General features: G+C 31.6%; 1 protein-coding gene and 1 long non-coding RNA gene across 2 annotated transcripts in view; one reads left to right on the forward strand and one right to left on the reverse strand.

Annotated features, from left to right (window-relative positions):
* The first annotated feature begins 3,792 nt into the window (after positions 1-3,792).
* Positions 3,793-6,588, forward strand: LOC111368443. Its single transcript, XR_002697985.1, has 2 exons — positions 3,793-3,916; positions 6,034-6,588. It is a non-coding gene; the product is annotated as an uncharacterized LOC111368443 (long non-coding RNA).
* A 14,204-nt stretch (positions 6,589-20,792) lies between these two features.
* LOC111368368 (agamous-like MADS-box protein AGL62) overlaps positions 20,793-21,509 on the reverse strand; it is an 8,469-nt gene continuing 7,752 nt past the window's right edge. The window contains exon 2 of the mRNA XM_022989595.1: positions 20,793-21,461. Within this exon, the coding sequence (XP_022845363.1) occupies positions 20,793-21,461 (669 nt within the window). The remainder of the gene's footprint in view (positions 21,462-21,509) is intronic.

A 21,509-nucleotide genomic window follows, 5' to 3' on the forward strand; every position in this document is an offset into this window, starting at 1 on the left:
AACTTTAAGACACAGTCAAAGATCGTTGCAAAAAACTTAACACAACAGTCAAAGGACATTGTGAAAAAGATGAAGACAACATTCAATGAATGTTGCAAAAAACCTTAACACAACATTCAGATGACATTACAAAAAACCTTAATGCAACACTCAACGATCGTTGTAGAACACATAAAAACAACGTTTAAAGAATGTTGTGAAAACTTCAACACAAAATTCATCGAACGTTACGAAAAACCTTAAGACAACATGCATTAAACGTTGCCAAAAATCTTAAAACAACACACATTGAACGTTGCCAAAACCTTCCACTCTACGGTAATGTCAAAGCCCGCAACATACGCCCGATCGCTGCAAAAGGTCTATGGCAACTTTTTCAACCGTTGTGAAAGGCAGTTTTTGGTGTAGTGGTGCAATGATAGATAGTGGTTTATTTCTTGCAACTATGATCCCGTAGGCAATATTATTGGCCAACACCCTTGCTAAGGCTATTCTTGGTACGTTGAGTGAAAAAAGTTGGACAAGAGTACCATATACCCAGATTATTCTTAAATAAATGCAACGTTTGGTTAGAAAAAAAATATTGTCAATGAGATTTCTGTTGAATTCTTTCGGTGCCTGAAGTTAGCGAATTCCTCTATAATTAATCCGATGTCTCTATCCTTAACCAGTCCTTGCTCGGTACAATTTGAACCAACCATTCTTAATTTCATTTTATTTTTAGCAATCTCCTCGAACCTTTTTCATGTATAAATATTAAAGGAAGAAAGTGCATATCCATATTTCACTTTCATATCTAAATGTTAATGCCCATAATGTAGCCCATAAACAAGTCGGCATGGCCCTCCTCGAGTGGAATGTTGTTGATTTTATATCCCGCAAGTGTATGGATCATAATAAGTAATAAAATGACCTAAGAGTTCAGATATCATTCTTACAATGACTACTATTTAACAATTAGTTCAATTATTCCTAACTTTAATTTGATCGAAAACAAACAAAGAATTAGGTGTTGCGATTTTTAAAATAACTATTTCAAAATACGCACACAAAGATTGATTTAAAATTTAAATAATGGAGGGATATTAAACCAAAACAATTTCACCTATCGATCATCTTTAAGTCTCATTTCAAGATTCAAAAGTCTAATGTAGTGTTCGGTCGAATTTTTCTATTGTATTTAATTTATCCTCTCGAATTATTATTGAACCTATTTAACTAATTTAATCACATATCTCCATGCGAATTGATTTTAGTTAAAAAAAATCCTAAACTCACCTCTCGATTATGACTGCAATAATTAGTATAGGTATCTCTACACATTATACTAATTTACCGAATTGTACTATATGTTACAAATCCTAAACTCATCTCTCGATTCGTAAAAGGTTCATCTTGTATCAAGTTCATCTTCTCGTTCCAAATCTTGATTTCAAATCCCTGAATTGTTGTTTTTCTCCTCTTAAATTTGCTCTCTAATTCTCAAGTTGTGTTCTTTATCTCTCAATTTGTGGAATCCTTTCAAAAGTGTGGAAACTTGTATTTGTAATTGCCTCTTCGTTTGTTTTGAAAGTAGGGTTTTTATGAATTTTAAAAAAGGGCAATAAAATGCACCTTAGATGCAACCAGGCGGCACCTCGATGCCATAAGAGTGGTGCCACGGTACCACAGCTCTGTTTTGGTGGCGCCTTTCGAGTGAAAATCAGACTATACTTTCTTTAGTATTTTTATCATTACTTTCTCTTTCAATATTCGGTTGAGGTGATTCAAATTGGGTTGTAAAGATAATTCAAAGGACTATAACTTTACTTGAAGTAGCCTATTTTAAATTTGAGTGTTTACTAGATCAAAAATGGGTTTTAATCTTGAGTTAAAAATCTGGAACATACTTATATGGATGAAAATTAATACCATCTCCATATTTTGATCATATTTCACTCACTTTTACTTTTAATTGCATCCAATTGACAATGATCATTCTTGAATCTTCATTGTCAGGTCTGATACAACTTTTACTTATTTACTCTTTAGTCCCCAAACTTTGGATCCTGTCCATTTTCATTGATTTTTCGCTTCTTTCTTTTAATTCCACTTTCATTCATCTAGTCTCACCTAATAACACATTATATAATAAATTATGCTATAATTTCATTAAAAGAACTATGAAATGTCCATATTTTAAAGCTTGAATAAGTGTATAAAATACACTTATCATGGAACAACACCGTTGCAGCCTACGTGCAGAAATATGCTACCAAGCAGTCTGCAGATTGTGCAATGGTGCATTTTGAGGGACCCTACGGTGAAAACATTGCAGCAGGCTAATGGAATCTAAGTGCAAAGAAAGCTATGGATATATAGACCAGGGAGAAGAAGTTTTATAAGGCGAAGTCAAACATTCGTGACGGAGGGGAATGCTTGCATTACACACAGGTTGTTTGAGCGAACATAAAACAAGTTGGCTAGGCTAGGGCTAAATGCAAAAATGGATGGACATTTGTTACATGCAATTATGATATTCTAGGCAATTACATTAGCGAACGTCCTTATTAGGCTCATGTAATATGTTTGTTCGAGCTTAAAAATGACTTTTTAGCTGTTATTCAATAACTTATATGACGTTATGTTATGGGCTTTTTATTTTCTTGCCGAGGTTAATTTTGTAGTAGAAGAAAAATGAAATCTTCAATCTTTCATGCAAGTAAGCACGATCTGTTTGCTTATTGCATAACTTGAGGTTTGAATATACATATATTTCTTCTGTATTTTATTTTTTTCCTTTTAGGTAAAATCCTTATTTTATACTTATTGATCTTAGTCTTTCATCTTTGACATATATGCGTGAGTCCTACAACTGTGATTTTACCTTGACAGAATAAGTTAAAACATGAATGGATAAACTAAAATTAACTTTAACATGAAGTGTAATAGTTGTTGAGTATTAGTGGTAGTAAATCTCCAATAATTTAACAATCAACATAGTTGAGAAAAATGATTCTTACATGTAGTCTATCTATAATTTATTGGTAACTTAACTCGGTGAGAACAATGCTCATAGATTCGCCTTTCTTGCTTAGGACCATGCTTTCTTGCTTAGGACCATCCCAACCGCTCTCTCTCTCTCTCTTCTTTTTTCTTTTTCATTTTTAGGATTGGGGGTGGGTACCAATGTTGTTCAAGAATGAAAAGAAAATGTTTTTATTCTTTTTAGTATAATTTTAGACAAACTTTTGAAGAGCACAATAGGAACACTGATGCAAAATTTGGCATGCCAAGTCTTATTTTTGTTTAAGATATATAATGATTCAATTTAAATATGATGGAGACCGTTCATTGTACCAATTTATATGTCAAATATATGGACAAATAATTTTAACTCTTAGCTTAAGCTAATCTAACTATGTAAATCTGTTAAATATTTTACTGGTTATGTTATGAGGTATATCCATAATATATATTTACTAGAATTTTCTCGTGCTAATAATTGTTGTTACAACCCATCTCAATTGATCAAAAATCAAAAGTTGACTTGTCAAAGGCTAAGTTGAATTGGGACTTAAGTGAAGCAGATCATTTTATTTGGGCTTATTTTATTATGAAAAATATTTTGAGGGTTTAAGATGGATAAAATTTAAAATTTAGATTTGTTTTTCTAATTTTGGAAGTTAAGGATTTAATGCTTTATTATATGAAAGTTGGAGGACTTAAATGAAATTGTTGGTATGAGTGGAGTACAATTGGCAACTGTGTAAACCATTTACCTATTTTTTATTGAGCACACACAGAGGAAGCTAAAAACGGGTAGAGAGGAAGAAACCGAAAAAGAAAGAAAGAAAAGAAGAAGGAAAAGGAGAAAAATAAAGAGAAGAAGAAAAATTAGGTGCTTACTTCTTCTATGTACTATTTTCTTTAAGAGGTAAATGAATAATTTACGTTGAATTTCTGGGGTTTTAATTTGTGGTTTAAATTTTCAGATGTAGGAGAATAAGAGTACAAGTTTCTTGATTCTTTAATTTCCAATTTCATTAAGGTAGATTTTAATTGGGTTCTTGGGTATGCATAATTAGTAGAAATAAAGGTGTTAGTTGAGATGATTATTTGAAATAACGAGTTATGAGCTAGAATGTAAAATTAAACCGGTGCAAGTGTGATTTTATGTGTTTCCTAGAATGAAAGATGTAATAATTATTTTTATGCTTGGAAAGAAAGTAATTTCAATAATTAGATATTAGTAAAGGGATTAGTGGGTGGAATTAGTTCCAATTGTAAAGGAAATTGAAGAATTTATTCCAAGTATGGAGAACTCAAGTCCTAGTATTCCATATTTAATTATTAAGGGTACTTGGTATGATGATTGTTGAATTGGTTGTTTTATATCATATTTCAGGCTACAATGAAGATATTGGAAAAGCTTACAGATCATCCTAATCTATAGCTTATTTCATATAATAGATTTGATAACATGATTTTCAAAATAAAGTGGATTTTATAGTCAATTCTTTTTAAAGTTAAATTCAGTTGGCTAAATCATTTCTTTAGCATGTCATATTCGTATTATATATTTCAGCTTATCTAAAGTTTTTTTTTTTTTTTAAATCACCACAAAGTACCCAGGTAATTTTACTATAGTCTGTATTTGTGTGAATGTATTTTCATAGTGTATGATCCCATATAGTTATTTTAACAACTTTGCACTGGTGTGAATGTGTTTCCATTATGTATAATCAATTATGGTGATTTTACACACTCTGCACTATTTTGAATGCGTTTTCGTAGTGTATGACTAGATTACGACATTTGGTTAGCTCTGTGCGCGTATGACTAGAATTACAGAATTACAAAATCTCAGAATTTTAGAATTTAATAGTTTTGCCATGTATATCGATATATATCGATATATGAGTAAGGTTATTTCAGGTACCTTTTAGTGTTATACAACTCATCAGATATCACATTACAGAATTTATTCTATTCAATTTAAAAAATAAAGATTTCATCTTATAATGTTGTTTTTACTCAATTGTATGGATATCAGATTTATTATATCCGTTATATCTTATAGATATTCATTCAGAATAAAAAATAAAGAGTTTTATAATTTCATTATGCTTTAATTTTAAAAGAATTATTAGATTTCAGACTTTCTTACAGTTGTAATAATATAAGCGTTTTTAGAAAGTTTGCATAAAAGGAAAAAATATACTTATTTGTGAAATATCCACTCACTGAGTTACAAGTTCATATATTTTGTCACCATTTTCTTTTCAGATAGTAGTGAGTTGAGCAGCATTGAATCTACCGAGTTGAGCCACACATTGTCATTTATTGTATGTAATCATTTTGTCAGTTTATATAGTTTATATTTTTAAGACACATGCATCTTTTGTTAGGAAATGTATCGATTTCATGGACTCGCTGCATTTTTGGTATATACTGTACATTTGGTGTCTTTTGGTTTGTATGGGAGTGTAAATTTTATTTTCAGTGCACTTTATTTTGAAAAGTTTGTGTTTTGAGGGGCCGGTTTATCCTATTTTAAATTATATTTACAGATTTGAAAAAAATTGATTATTGTTCACGTAGTTTTAGATCATATTTAAGAGAAAACTTTGTCAAAATTCTTTTAAAAATTATCTTGGTGGTAGGTCCGACACTTAGCTTGTATCTACTATTGGTGCATGGCACGTGTCGAGTTCATTAGGGTGATTCGGGACGGATCTTGTCAATTGTACAGTTCTCCATCATTTACTCCATATTTGTAGGGAAATTAATTGTCCATAAATTATTATTGACTCTATTTTCTCGTCCATAATAAGTTCATGTTTTAAATTAAACTCTTGTTCTTTCCTTAATTACTGATTATTTTTATAAAATATAAATAGTTAAATACTGTAATCAGTAACCATGAATATGCTTTCTTGTCTTTCAATGTGACATAAAGAAACATGTTTCGTACGTAGTTGGACTCAACAATATCATAAACAAAATTTCAACTACTTTCTCTTATTGAAACTGTCAAGTAATTTCGTGTAGAACGACACCCTTGCTGGCTATGTGCAGAAACATGCCACCAAAAGGTTGCAGATTGTGCAATGGAGCATTCCGAGGGACCTTATGGAGAAAACCTTGCTGCGGGCTCATGGGGTCTGAGCGCAAAGGAAGCTGTAGATATGTGGATTGAGGAGAAGTTTTATAATGAGAAATCGAACACTTGTAATGGAGGGGAATGCTTGCATTACACACAGGTTGTTTGGGCTCACACAAAGCAAGTTCGCCGTGCCAGGGCTAAATGCCAAGATTGATGGACATTTGTTAAATGCGATTACGGCCCTCGTGGCAATTACATTGGTGAACGTCCTTATAAGGCTAATACAGTATGTTTGACCGTGCTTAAAAATAACTTTTTAGCCATTTTTCAACGACATATGTGACGATATATTACGGGCTTGTTCTTTTCTGGCCAGAGACTAATTTTGTAATAGAAGATGAAAAGAAAATCTTCAATCTTTCTACAAGCTTGCACAATCTATTTGCTTATCGCCTAGTTGGACGTTGGAATATTTATGTATGAATTTCATTTATTTCTTCTATATTTTTTTAGGTAAATCCTAATTTTATATTTACTGATTGAAGTCTTTCATCTTTGACATATATGCGTGAGTCCTACAACAGTGTTTTGACCTTGATAGAACAAGTTAAAACATGGAGTAAACTAAAATTAAGTTGACATGTTGCAGTTTAAGTATTTATGGTAATTTAAATATTTGATAATTTAAAAGTAAAACAAAGACAATTGAGAAAAATGCACTACAACAAAATTGTGATTTAGCAACAATATTTTCGTGACATACAAAAAGTTGTTGCAATAAATGATTTTACGCGACACATGTTTAAAGTTTGTCGCGAAAATTGTGATGAAAAAAATAAGTATCCAAAAATATAAGGCGACATAAAAAGTTGTCGTGAAATGTGACAAGTTGCGACAAATAAAAAAGAATATTGCCAAAAATATGAGGGAACCAAAATATTTTTGGTGGGAAAATTATAGCGACAAACTTTTATTTTTTGCAACAAGGTGCTTGTGATGTAATAGGGTCTACATTTTGCGACAAGAAATATTTGTAGTTAAAAATTCTATAATTGGAAGAAAAAATCGCTATAAGAAAATTTGTTTTCTGCAATGGACAAAAAAATTATTGTAGTAGGTTTTTTACAACACTTACCTGCATATTGTAGACTCTAATGTTGTCGTAGAGTAGAAGGTTACAACAACGTGCATTGTACGCTGCAAAAGCTTTCAAATATACGTTGTTTAAGTTTTCACGACGTTCCTCGTCCGTTGCTTTTATTATATTTTGCAAAACTCTGACAATAGTTGATTCTCCCAAAATCGAATTCGATTGAATGTTATCAATCAAAAAAGGCAATGTGACAAAATTTCAACGATTTGGCTTTTGATTATCCTAATTGTCTTACTAGTTTAGTTATTATTGCAAACCAAGTTAATTAAAATCATATAACAAAAAAATTATATCAATAACATGGGTTAGACTAGAAGAATCAAGTTCAATTTAAGATAGACTTTATACAGACCTCTACATAATTGTATAGATATATACTAGAAGTTATTTCAAGTACATCAAGATGAAATTAACCTATTACAAACTGCACTAAAAAAGTGTAACTAATAGTTTTAGGAATGAAATGTAACTCAAAAATATTTGGGGGTTGATTTAAACACATTCGAAAGTTGAAGAGGCCCAATTTTTGTAAAAATACAGAAATTTAAAACCAATATGTCTTTGGGAGTTTCGCGTCAATGTTAAAGATTAGAACTTTGGAGCAAAAACGTTAAACATATACACTACGATTTGAAGTATAGAACAAATCATAAAGTCGTGATAAATTGGGGATTGAATTGAAACATATGAAAAATATATTTTCTCAAACCGTTTCTCCCCCACTATATCACGTCAGTGCCTCCCCCATCTCTCTCTCTCAATGCCCATATCTCCCTTACCTCTCAACTCCTTTAAATGCTCTCATTTCTTGTCCATGTCAATCCCAAATCTACCATCTTTGATCAAGCCACCATCGCCGACCAACCTATAATCTCAAAATCTCTTAAATCTTATGAGCCCTAATTTTTTTAATTTGCTTCCTTAGATGCCATCCATCATATAAGTCAAGGTAACACCCATTGCCCATCAATCAACCGGCGCCGCCCAATCAACGCACAGGCCTAAGGTTTGCTTTGCAATTAAATTAATTTCTTAATTGATTATATTCTTGATCTACACAGATTTTTATGGCCCTTTTGGGTTTAGTTTTCATATAGCTTTTCATCAGATTTTTCAATTTATTGTTATTTATTTTGATGAATCATTATCCTTCAAGTTGTGTTCAGAATAAATTTTCTCTAATCTCTGATTCATTACAACTCTGTTTTTGCCATATTTTCTTGTTCAGTGTCTTTTTGTGGATAAATGTTTCATGTTGCCGTGTGTAGTTTTATTTAGAGAAGGCTAGCTCTTGTTGCTGCATCCATTTTTAGTTTTCAAAAAGAATTCACTCAATTAATTGGTGTTGATTCCACTTTTTAAATAAGCATTATTTGGTCATTTGTTTCCCTGCCATGATTAATATGAAAATAGCTGTTAAATTTGTCTTAGTTTTAGGATATTAATATTAGAATCTCACTTAAATTGCATTTATGGCTGTCATTCCTCTTGTTAAGGTTCTCATGGCCACTATAGATTTAGTTATAGTATCCTTATGTGAAATTGCTAGCAAGTATTAATTTTTGGCTCTTGTAATTGTTGCATTCTAAGAATATTTCAATCAATGTCTTTATATTGTTCTGGAAGTTTGATGTAAAAAAAAATTCAATACTTATAGCCCTATATGTAACCAAATCCTCCTTTCATCAGATTCTGTTGAGATGTTGTCATCGTAATATTAATCTAACAAATCAACTGGAACTCTGAAGTGTTCAAAATTGTAATTTTGTATTTTTGACATCTTCTGTATCATGGAAATGGAGTATGTTTTGCTGGAAGAAGCCTTGTTGCATATTAATCTAAAACCTAGGGGAGATAATGTGTATATTGTCGTGCATCTTAAGAAGTAAATAAGGCAGCAAATTGTTTAGCAAACCTACATGAAATACATTAGTGTCTTACATTTATTATTATTATTATTATTATTATTATTATTATTATTATTATTATTCTTCTTCTTCTCCTCCTCCTCCTTCTCACTTTACTATTCTGCCATGTTCTCTACTCATCTGTGACTTTTTTTGAGCGTATAATCCTTTTCTTTTATATTTATTTATTTTGGTACTTGGTTTGCATCTCAACATTTAAGGCAAATGAGTGCGAAGGATATGATCATGGATGTTACAAAGAGTAGAGTTGTCGTTGCAGTTAATGGTTCTAAGGGAACTTTAAGAACTACTTTGAAATGGGCTTTAACTCATGTGGTTCCACTAGAGGATTGTGTTAGGTTGCTCGTTGTCATTCCAACTCACACCACAAGTAAATCTTTTCTTTTTTGTCTTTCTCTGCTTTAGATCTCCCGGTAAACATTAGAGTGAATTGAGCAGAATAACAAAGAATGATCTTGTCAAATTAATTTAAATGGAAATAAGACTTGGTCAGTTATTAGTTTCAATAATATCAACAAGTCTTGTCCATTTATGTCAACAATTAACATTATTGACCTGAATGAAGATGTTTACTTTGCCTTGTAGAGTAGTCAAAGATTAATGATTGAATTTTATGAAAAGAGATGATTCTTATTATTCTTTCATTAAAACGCAATTTATCTCTTTTCAAATTTAGATGACTATTAATCTTGCTACATTTAAACTTTGCCATAAATTTGTAGTCACGAACAACTTGTGCCAATTGAATTACCTGAATTTTTTTGCATCATCTACGTCGTAAATATGGGATATTTGAAATATTTTACTTGAAGCTAATATTTTTTGAAGTGTTTTTTCTTCTCTGCATAGGCTTGCTTTAGTTTTAGTGCTATTTTTATTTGTCAATTCTTGTGTTCTTAGCATTTCTTTGCTTCAATGTAGTATCTGGTCGATAAAGCAGGACTGAGTGAAAACTTAGCAAGTTTGTCAAGAATAGTGGGTGTAATTGCCAAAGAATCTAAGCTATTCAGCTTCTCTAAGTATTTGTACCTCAATTGGTTCTTTTGCTTCAAATATACGCTCAGTGGGTTGAAAGCATATCTTCCAGTCAAGAATATTATTCGGGTATTTCGTGATTTTTTTTTTATTTCTTTTGGATTTCTAGTTCTGTTTTCTACTTTTTCAAGTTTGGTGTACCATCCTAAGTAGTTTGACCTTGAAATTATAGTATTATATGTTATTTGTATTTTTTTTGATTTTGGAGGTAACCAAGTTTATCAATAATCTCTTGGTCTATATTTATTTGGTTGACAATAATATGTTTTTTATTAATCTATTTTGACATCATTTATATTTTGATAATTGTACATTGAAACATTCTTTTCATAGAGTCGCAAGTTATTTTTAATGAAGTAAGTTACATTTTCAAATAAATGTGTACCATAGTGACAATTCCATTGCGACGAAAGAAATTGAAAATTATATGTTTAAAATAGAATCTCCGACATACATAAATAAAGATAGAATAAATTAGGCGACAATTTTACATTGTTGAAGCGACAAACGTTTGTGTTGCAGAATAAATTTAACTACAAGCACAACTTGACACATAAATAAATATCCGTTGTCACAAAATAATTTGCATAATAATTTTGTATGTTGTAGAATAACATATGCGACATATATAAATAAATTAGATAGTGAACGTTACACCTTTAAAATAATACTCACAACTTTTTTCTTGTAAAAAATATATTAGAAAAATTGTTGCACAAATTGTCTTATCGCCCTTTTTTTGCGATGAAATTATGGCTACAAATATCATGTTGCTATTTGGTATTTTTTGAGTCAGTGTTGCGATTTTGTTAATGCAATGAATGATCGAAAGTTGTTGCAGAATATATTACGTGACTCAACATTCGCAACAAACATATTTCTTGTTAAACTTTTATTGGAATATTCATTGCGACAAATTGACTTGTCACCCTTTTAATTTTTCGCGACGTATATACATTCCGATGACATTATGGCTACAAATATTGTGTTGCTATTTCATATTTTTTACGTCAAGCAAATAGTGTCACAATTTTGTTAATACGATGAATGTTAGAAAGTCATTGCAAAACATATTTCGTGACTCATATAGCGCGGCAATGCCCGCAACAACCACATTGTCATAGCTAAATTATTTTTGCAACAAAATCTCAATTTTTGCGACAATACTTTTTTTGTCGCGAAATTGGTTATTTTTTGTAGTGAATCTTATTGTCTATTTATAATTTATTGAGAACTTAACTCGGTACGAGCAATTGTCTTAGACTCGTGCCTTTCTTGTTGGACCAATCCAGTCAGCCATTTTCGACTTTCTATATTGACGGAGCAAGTCTCTCTGTTTCCTTTCATTTTTTTATTATTTTTATTAATTTAAGGGTCGGGGTGGAGTAGCAAAGTAGTGAAAGAATGTATAGAAGAACAAGTTTTTATTGTGGAACAAATATTCCTTGCAATTGCTCAAGGCGATGCACCCATAGGATCTCAAAATGCAACACCACCTATGATGCAAGCAATAATAGACTTACATCATGATATCTTTTACTTCATTATTCTTATTTTATTCCACTTAGACTTGACAGATTCCTGTCTATCTTTTATGATACAGCTTTTCGTTCATTTCCACTATGAAAGCATATCTAGTCGCTATATTAAGACAAGAAGACAAGAAGGTGGTAAAGCAAGGGTAGAAGCATTTGCTTCAGGCCTTTGAATTCTTACGAACTTATTCGAAAGCAGGTCAAAGGCAGAGATTTTTGAAATAAGTCTTTCTCACCCTATGAAGGGTTTCCCTTACATTGTCAAGTCAGAGAGGTCCAATTATTTATTACAAACTTATTCAAAAATGAGGTACTAAAAAATGAGGGTTGATCGATTAGTGGAAAAATGAGATTCCTATTTCTATTAGAATTTAGAAGCTTGATTATTTCAGGTTTGATATTTCGCTGTCAGGAGATAAGGAGCATTCTAATCGAAGAGACAATGCATAGTTTATTGTTGTTGTCTTTCTATTTATATATATTTCTATGATAGTTATATTTAATTTCATGGAATGAACTAATAGAGGAACTTCCTTTTAGTATAACTTTAGACACCTTTCGAACAAAACAATAGGAATACTCATGCAAAATTTGGCATGCAATTAAAATATATAGAGATTGTTCCTTCCAACGAATCTGACAAATACTTTTAGTTTAGCTCTTAACTTAAGCTAATCTAATGATCTAAATCTATCAAAAAATTTTAGCTCTTAAGCTAATCTGTTGTGGTATAGATCCCAACATGTATTTACTAGAATTTTCTCCTACAATTGTTTGATTCTAGGACAATCAGTAGTCCATAGTTTTGTAAAATATAAATAGTTAAATACCTGTAATCAGCAACTATGAATATGATTTCTCGTCATTCAGTTTGACATAAAGCAGCATGTTTGGTAAGCATGGTGAGTTGCCATGAATAAAATTCAACTACTTTATCTTATTAAAAACTATCAAATAATTTTGAGTATTGAAAGGTCGAGAAACATACAGGATTAAAAAATATCTGAAATCTAATAATAGATTATGTAATGAAAACTTGCAGAAATTAAAAAATCAAGACAAAGTATTTTTTGGCCGTAGCCTCAGAGGTTTGGTGACCGCTTCTAATGGCTAATCCCTAGTTGAGCATCCATTTTAAATGAATAAAATTCGGTTGCACCATAAAGCCAAAAATGGCAGCGAAAATACAATAGGTTCCAAATATTACAAACATCAAGTCACAGAGAGACTTATATTTTTAAAAAAATCCAAATCGAAATACTCTCCACCAAGAACTCACAACAAAGTACTTAGACCCTTCACAAAAGTATACTGCCTAGATGAATCACACAAATTCTTGTCCCAAATCACTCAAAATAACAAAATACACTCTCGATCTAGAGTATTACAGTGCTTCACTACAATTTACATGCTTGAATGAACTAAGAATGAGAAACCCTAACCACGAAAATGAAGAGTTCTCTCAAAGACAGCCAATGGTCGAACCAAAGATGAAAAATGAAGAGTCACCAAGATGAATATAAGGCCATAACCATCAAGAAGTTGATCTGATGGTCACCAAAAGGCCATATGTCGCAATCCAGTTACAAGCATCCACTAAGAGAAACGTGATTCAGAAACACACTTTTTAAAATTTTGGAATCAATCTTTAACATTTGAATGGTTCAGGGTTCGAACCTTAACAACATGCACCTTGCTACCAAAAAATTGGCAATAGCGCAACCAGGAGCCTCATTAGTAGTTTGCAAATTCATTCGCTCCATGTAGTTGTATGGTCAATGCAAAGTGTCAACAGATAACAACTTTAAACATTTTTTAAATTTGTTGAAAGGTCACTTTTGTTTCCATGTCAGAGGAATTGTGTATAGTAGCAATTTTACCAATCTTAAGTACTCCCTTTAAGATAACATTTCCTATAAAATGATATTTAACATCAATATGTTTTGTTCTATCATGAAACATGGAATTTTTACTTAAGTGTATTACACTCTGATTATCAAAAAATAAGATAGGATTTGTATCCACAAAACCAAGTTCATCTAAAAGTCCCTTCAACCAAATGCCTTCTTTAATATCACTGGTGGCAACAATGCATTCTGCCTCAGTAGAAGATAAAGCAACAACCATTTGTAATTGAGATTTTCGACTTATTACGGTACTACACAAAGTAAAGAAATAAGATGAAGTAAAACTTCTATTGTCTCTATCTCCAGCAATTAAAGTCAGAATCAATATAAACCTTTAAAGTTATCCCATCTTTATTCATTTTAAACACTAAGCCTAGGTCAGATGATCCCTTTAGATATTTCATTAACCATTTTAATGCTTCCTAATGACTTTCACCAGGATTTCTCATGAAACTACTAAAAACACTAATGCTATAAGCCTGGTCAGGTTTCGTACAAATCATCAAATACATTATAGATCCTATAGCATTAGCATAAGGAATTTTAGACATCCTATCAAATTCGTCCTTAGTTTTGGGATAGAAATTAGAGGACAGTTTAAAATGATTAGCAAAGGATAAAGATGCAAGTTTACGATCAAACATGTTGAATTTTTTCAAGATCTTATTCACATAACCTAATTGATTTAAGAAAAGAGATCCACTTTCTTCATTTCTCATAATCTGCATATTAAGAATTTTCTTATCAGGACCAAGGTCTTTCATATCAAACTCCGATTTTAGTTTTTGTTTAATATCATCAATTTTGAACTTAAAGTACTGGCTAGAAGCATTTCATCAACATAAAGAACCAAATACCTCCATCTCTTTCACAATAAAGACAAGTATCATAATTGTTTTCTATTAAAATCAAGTTTCATGACAAATAAGTCAAATCTTTTATATCATTGTCTTGGAGCTTTGTTTCAAGCCATACAAAGATTTTTTTTAACCAACACAAAATTTTATAAGGATCACCTTCGACAAAGCCCAGTGGCTATTTCATGTAAATCAACTCATCCAATTCACCATATAGAAATGCAGTTTTAGCATCTAATTGATGAAGTTCCCACTTAAACTATGCAATTAAAATAAGAATGCATCTAATAGTAGTTTATTTAACTATAGTGGAAAAAAATTTCATCATAGTTAACACATTCATTTTGTATAAAGTCTTTGGCAACAAGTATAGCTTTGTATCTAACTTTATTATTGCCCCTTCCCCTTCTTTTAGTTTATAGATACACATGCAATCAACCAATTTTTTATCCTTTGGTTTATTAACCAATTCTTATGTTTTATTTTTGTACAAAGAGGCCATTTCTTCTTCCATAGTAACTAACCATCTTTTAGAGTCCGGAATTTAAGGCATCATGATAGGAGCTTGTTTCAAATCCAATTCTTCTTGATAAGTGAATGAAGAAACAAAATCATCGCTGTTAAACATGGCAGAAGGCTAGATTTGCTTTCTTTGCCTACCTCTAGCGAATTGATATTCATCAGACAGCAAAATTGTAGAATCAGTTTGGTCAGATTGGATTATTTCTTGATCATTGTCATTTTCATTAAAAATAGTTTCATCAATATGGCCAAGTCCTATAGGAACATAATCAATGTTATCTAAGTGATCAGGCTCCACCTAAATTTGAACATCCTTCACATCCTCCTCGGTCAGATTTCCTATTTTTCCTTTCAAACATGGCATACTAGATTTATTAAAGACAACATCTTTTCTAATGATAACTCTAACCTTTTTTCCTTTTTACCCATAGCCTGTAGCCTTTTATGTCACACTTAAGTGATCTAGGTTCTAGTTTTCCTATTTTTTGATGAGCATGTACAACACACCAAAGATTTTCAAATAAGAATAATCAACAAGATCTTGTGTCCACACAGATTCGGGCACATTGAAATTTAAAGCATTAGTTGCGTTCCTATTAACAAGATATGAAATAGTTTTAATAGCTTCACCCCAAAATAATTTGGGCAAACAAGAAACTTAAGAGCATGCACCTAACTTTGTTCAAGAAGGTCCTATTATTCTTTCAGCCTATTTTGTTGGAGAGTGTAAGTTACAACTCTATGTTTTAGGATGCCATGCAATTTACAAAAATCATTAAACTCATAATTGTAGAATTCGAGTCCATTTTTAGTCCTTAAAGTTTTAATTTTTAAATTAGTTTGATTTTCTATCTAAGTTTTCCATTCTTTAAAGGTAATAAAACTTTCATCTTTTGTTTCCAATAGGAACATCCAAATCTTTCAAGAAAAATCATCAACGATAAAAAGATATTATTTAAAACCAGACTAAGTTGGTACAAATATAGGATCCTCATAAATTAGGATGTAAATATTCCAGAATTTGCCTTGTTTTATGAGTTTTAGTAGGAAAAAGTAGTTTGATTTGCTTACCAATCAAACATTGCTCACAATTAGAAAATTTGCCAATATTCACTTTTCCAAGTACTCCTTTATTTTGTAAAGACTTTAAACCTTTCTTTTCAATGTGACACATATGAAATGAGCAACCAGAATCAAGAATCCATTGTTGATTTTGGCTCTTTTCCATATTCACAAGAACCATTCCATTGTCAGTTTGCAATTTATCATAGGCAACCACAACATTACCCTCATTAGATTTCTTTTCTTTAAAATCATTTTGCTTTTTGAAACGGTCTTTTCCAACGTGACCCATTTTACTGCAATATTAGCATTTCTTTCCTTTTGCCATATTCTTGGATTTGTTTTTATCAAAAAATTTCTTTCTAAAATCATTTAAAAATTTTGAGTAAAAAATAGATTTACCAGCACTTTTGCCTTTTACTAAACGATTTTCTCCATTTTGACAGTTAATAGATTCAGATTTAAGCTCAAGAACCCTATTCCTAATAGCATTGATAATGATATTGGTGGTAAGTTCATCTCTACCATATTTTAAGGCATTCTTAAGGTCTCTATGTCTATCACTAATGGAGTTCAACAAAACCATAGCCGATTGATTGTTGGAAAGTTTTTCGTCACACTTCGCAAGGTCTTGGGTCAGTTTATTAATTCTATTTAAGTTTTCTTCCAAGTCAATAAAAGGATCCATTTTAACAGAAAGAACCATTTTAACAAAAAACATTTGTAGGAATAGTTTTGGGCTCATATTAAGCCTTCAATTTGGTCCAACATTCTTCAACAGTTTTAGTTTCTTCAATAGTTCTAATCACATTTTTAGAAAGATACAAGAAAATAGTACTCCGTGCTACTACTTTCAATTTAATTTTTTTTAGAGACAGTCATATCATCGGACCAAGAACCTACTCTAACACGTTTCATTTGCATCAAGATGGCTCTCATCTTTTGACTCCACATATTAAAATCCCCCCTCCCATCATATTGGTACACTTCAAACTTGGCAGTTGCCATCACAGATGTCAAGATGATAAACACATTTTAATTAAAATACAATGAGAGACTCACAATGGAAAAGGCACTTAGCAGAAAAATAGTTAAGCCAACAATAGTGCATACAAAAATATGTATTCAATCTGTGAACATATAACACAAAATATAAGAAAGAATCATAGTCAAAGATCAGAATTCCTATGTTTCACAAATTTCTCCTGCAAGATCCTCCAGTCACACACGTGCCGAATTTATCTAAGATTTTCAAGGCCTCTCAAGAGCCTTTGGACAAAGACAATTCTCAGTAGGATATTGGTATAAGGTAAATCAAGGGACAAATCAGGAAACCCTAAAATTTAGAATTGCCGGTTAAAGAAATATAGAAAAGATCTCACTAATTGAGTTTAATAAACTCAGGTTCCTTCAATAAAGTTCCCATGGTTTTGAGATAGGTTTCAGATTCATAGTTTGCTCAAAAATTCGGCATCGCGATTCAGAAATCCAAACTCTGATACCACTAAAAGAGGTTGAGAAACATATAGGATTAACAAGTATATAAAATCTAATAATAGAATACGTAATGAAAACTTGCAAAAATTAAAAAATCAACACACCTAACAAACAAAATATAAAATAAATTAAACTATAATAATCAAAATAACTATTAAATGTTTTTACTTTTAGGTTCAAATAAATGTATATCATTCCCTGTGTACCATGTCCATCAACAAGTTGTACACCATAAAAAGTTTAATACTCGAGAAGTAAGGTGTATGTTCTTTGGGTATTCTTCAACAAAGAAAGGGTATATTTGCTATACTGTAGCCAATTGCAAGTTGGTTAATGTGATGTGCAGTTTGATGAATCAAATGATATTTTAAGATACAAAGTTTTAGCTTCAGGAGTTGTTGAATTCCGAAACTACATCTGTAATTGTAGCTCCTAATGAAAAAATTTAAACGTGCCTTTTCCATTCAACGTAATTTAGTGCAAATTGCTCCTGAATTTTACAAGTCCATTTTAAAAGTAAATTCTAGCTGAAGTGCTTGTAACACTGGTATCAAATCAAGTACCTCTTCTTGACGAGCTTTGTTGTCGATGGGACAACTAAGGAAAGCTTCCTTCCGGTCCTAAAATCTTAAGCTGAAAATGTAGTCTTGATATGTTTTGAAGATCAATGATACCACTTCGGCTTTAATATATATTTCATCCTTGTGTTATGGCTGCGAAAAAAACATTCCATCAATCAATTCAAATTCTATTTTCCAAACTTCAATACGTCATAGATATATTTAAATCAATTTTAATTATTATTATTATTATTATTATTTTAATTTTTTTTTTTGTTAAATTGATTTTATTAACCCAGAGGAAAAAAAGTTCACAGGAAATGGTGTGGAGATACACACTGTACACGCATCAATAATTAACAAGAATTATTTATTAATAGTAAATTGATCCCAAGTAAAAGCTAGTGAATTACAAGCCTAAATCTGGCATCAAAATAGAGAAAACAAGCATCAGAAGAATCCATGGCAATATCCAAAATTATCGTTAACAGGACCCACAAACGCCGGATTAGTTGGTTTACTCTCGTATTGATCGAAAATTCCGGTGTTAGTCGACACAAAATATGAAGGCAGATTAGTCACTACTGACATGAACTTAGTAGCCTGAGTAGTCACAGTTTTCTTCAACTCCTCCATGGCATCCCTTAATTGTTTAAGTTCGTGTAGCCCTAGTTTATTGACAGGGCCTTCCCCACCAATAATGGTTCTGGCTATTTTTTCTCATATGATCCAATGTCTCACCTCTTTTTATTGTAATTTCTAACTCATTAAGAATTTTTTTGGGATGAAACTCGTATGATTTATAGGGACTTCAACTTTGGTTAGTATCATTTTATTTGGTAGTTTTTTTTTTCATTTTGCGTTTTTGATCACTTGATTTGGGAGTCAAAAAAATCTTCATTTATTTAATGCATGTAATGTTCTCTTAGTTGGCATATTCATGATTAATTGACTATTTGCATATATAAGTCAGCTTTAATTTGTGTGCAATAATTTTCTCAATTGTGACATAAATTGGTATAGTATTTCTACAAAGTCAACCCAACTGTTATAATTTAATGATTCAAGAGAAGATGTGACAAAGATGAAACGTCTAACTTAACATTAATTAGATACTAATTTAGAGAAATATAAAGATGATTTGTTTCCTGTTGTAACATAAACTTATATATTGTGGGTACATCTAACCATAAGAAGCACACCAAGCTTGCTTAAGTCTTCAGAATATGCAAGCGATGTATCTTTTACAACAGATAGGATCCATCATAATTGGTCATATTTTACACGACGTATAAATTTTTTTAGTAATGATATAAGGTTATTATGCAATCTGTTGTGTACTGAAAATTTTGAATAGTATATACCAATTATAATATTAAATTTCCATACAAAGATAATATCATCTAAATTAATATCCAAAACGAGACTAAATAATATCATCTAAATAAATATCCATATGAATCAATATTTGCGCATATAGAGTATGTAAATCCACTATGCAATTTGTTTCCAGTAACAAAGAATTTTGATAAGGTTTTTAAGCTATTTCATATGCCTAGTTTACATGAAACACGAGCTCTATGGTGTAAGTTTAACATTGCAGTTTTGCTTAGGGCATAGTATTGACAATATTAAGATTTTAATTTCTTTTTGTTTGAGGTCAATTCACCTAGTTAAATGTACCATTTAATATGCTCTTTTTCCTCTCTCACTCTCACGCCAAGTGTAACTTCTCTTTGCTCTTTTCCATCTTCCCAAAAAATAAAAAAATAAAAAACGGAAAATGTAAAAAATACAATTTGATATGCCGCGTGAAATACACCATTAAAGAGTCATCCCACATGTAGGATAACCCATCAATTCTCAGCTCAAAGCATAACATATTCAAGTCGGTTAGAAGAATATTAATGTACATACGGTTCTATGAAATAAAGATCGTTAAATTATAACAAATATTGATCCATATGACAACTGCTAGATTGATTACAACAATAACTACTATCAAAATGATGCCATCTTATGAGTGATTAAAGTAAACCAAAAAAAAATTCCACAGAATCAATATGGCCACATTCTTGATCTTACTTTCCTGAGTAAAACTGTGTTATCAATATTTGGATCTATTTATTCAAACATCGTTTTGAAATAAAATCCTGGAAAATTCACTGAACAACTCTTCTTCTATTTGTAATGAGGGTGTGTTATATCACATACATAGATATATTTTCCCTCAAACTTAATTTACTCCCCAATAATCCGGCATTTTGAAAACTCAGACATTTACGGAATGAAGATTTAATTAAATCTGAATGCCCATTTGAATTTTCACAATTTGAGTTGCACCTGTTGCCACTATGATACTTAATTCTTGACCTAAAAGTAAAGTACAATAATATTAGAACCAATTTTCTCACAAGTAGAAAGAAAAAGAGATTTTCGTATTGTTTTCCTGATGGCCAAAAATCAAGCACCAACACATTACAAAAGGCTAAATTGATTAATAAACATCATCTTGATAATGGTAAAAGACCAAGTACATCAAACTTATTACAAACAATTTCAAATCATAATATAATTCCTTGAATATGTTTAGCGTGATAAAATCCCATTAACAAAATCAAGTAATATTGTGAATGGATTCACCACAATTAAAAGTATGGATGACCATATCCAAATGAATATCCATGAGGAGTCATCGAAAGTCCAAGGCCAGGAATCTTAACATCAACATCAACCCCAACATTTCCTCCAGAACTCGATGCCCTAAGAAGAGGCTGCAAAGAGTTCGATGCCTCCACAATGAGCCTTTCCACCTGATTAGCCACATTCTTCTTGAGCTCCTCCATTGCCCCCTTCAGTTGCTCGAGCTCTTCCAAGCGAAGCTCATTAAATGGCACCTCCCACCAGCATGTCCCTTGGCTGACTTTCCTAATCCTGGTTAACTCTTCGCCGCACTTTTTCTCTGATTCCCACTGGCTGAGAATGTTGGTCAGTTGCATGTTGAGTTCCCGGACACTAGCATTCCGGTGAGCCTCCATAATTTGCATTGTGCTGGAACTCGGTGTGCTGTTTCTCATCATGTAACGATCCACAATGGACTCAACACACGGGTGGCCAAAAGAGAATACCTTTTTGCCTGGAGAAAACACGATTATGGCAATTTCAGCACCGTAAAGTGTACAAAGTTCACTGGCCTTTTTAAAGAGACCAGAGCGTCGTTTTGAGAAGGTAACAAGAAGATTGCTTTCTTTTGACATTTTTGTCATCTCTATCTTTTGGCGTCCCTGCTCTTTCTTGTCATAGCTACTGGCCTTCAACTATGAGACGCAAAAATTTCAGGAGATCTAGAATTAGAACAGATGGTT

Source organism: Olea europaea, chromosome 19 (genome assembly GCF_002742605.1).
Source record: "Olea europaea var. sylvestris chromosome 19, O_europaea_v1, whole genome shotgun sequence".
NCBI lineage: Eukaryota > Viridiplantae > Streptophyta > Magnoliopsida > Lamiales > Oleaceae > Olea > Olea europaea.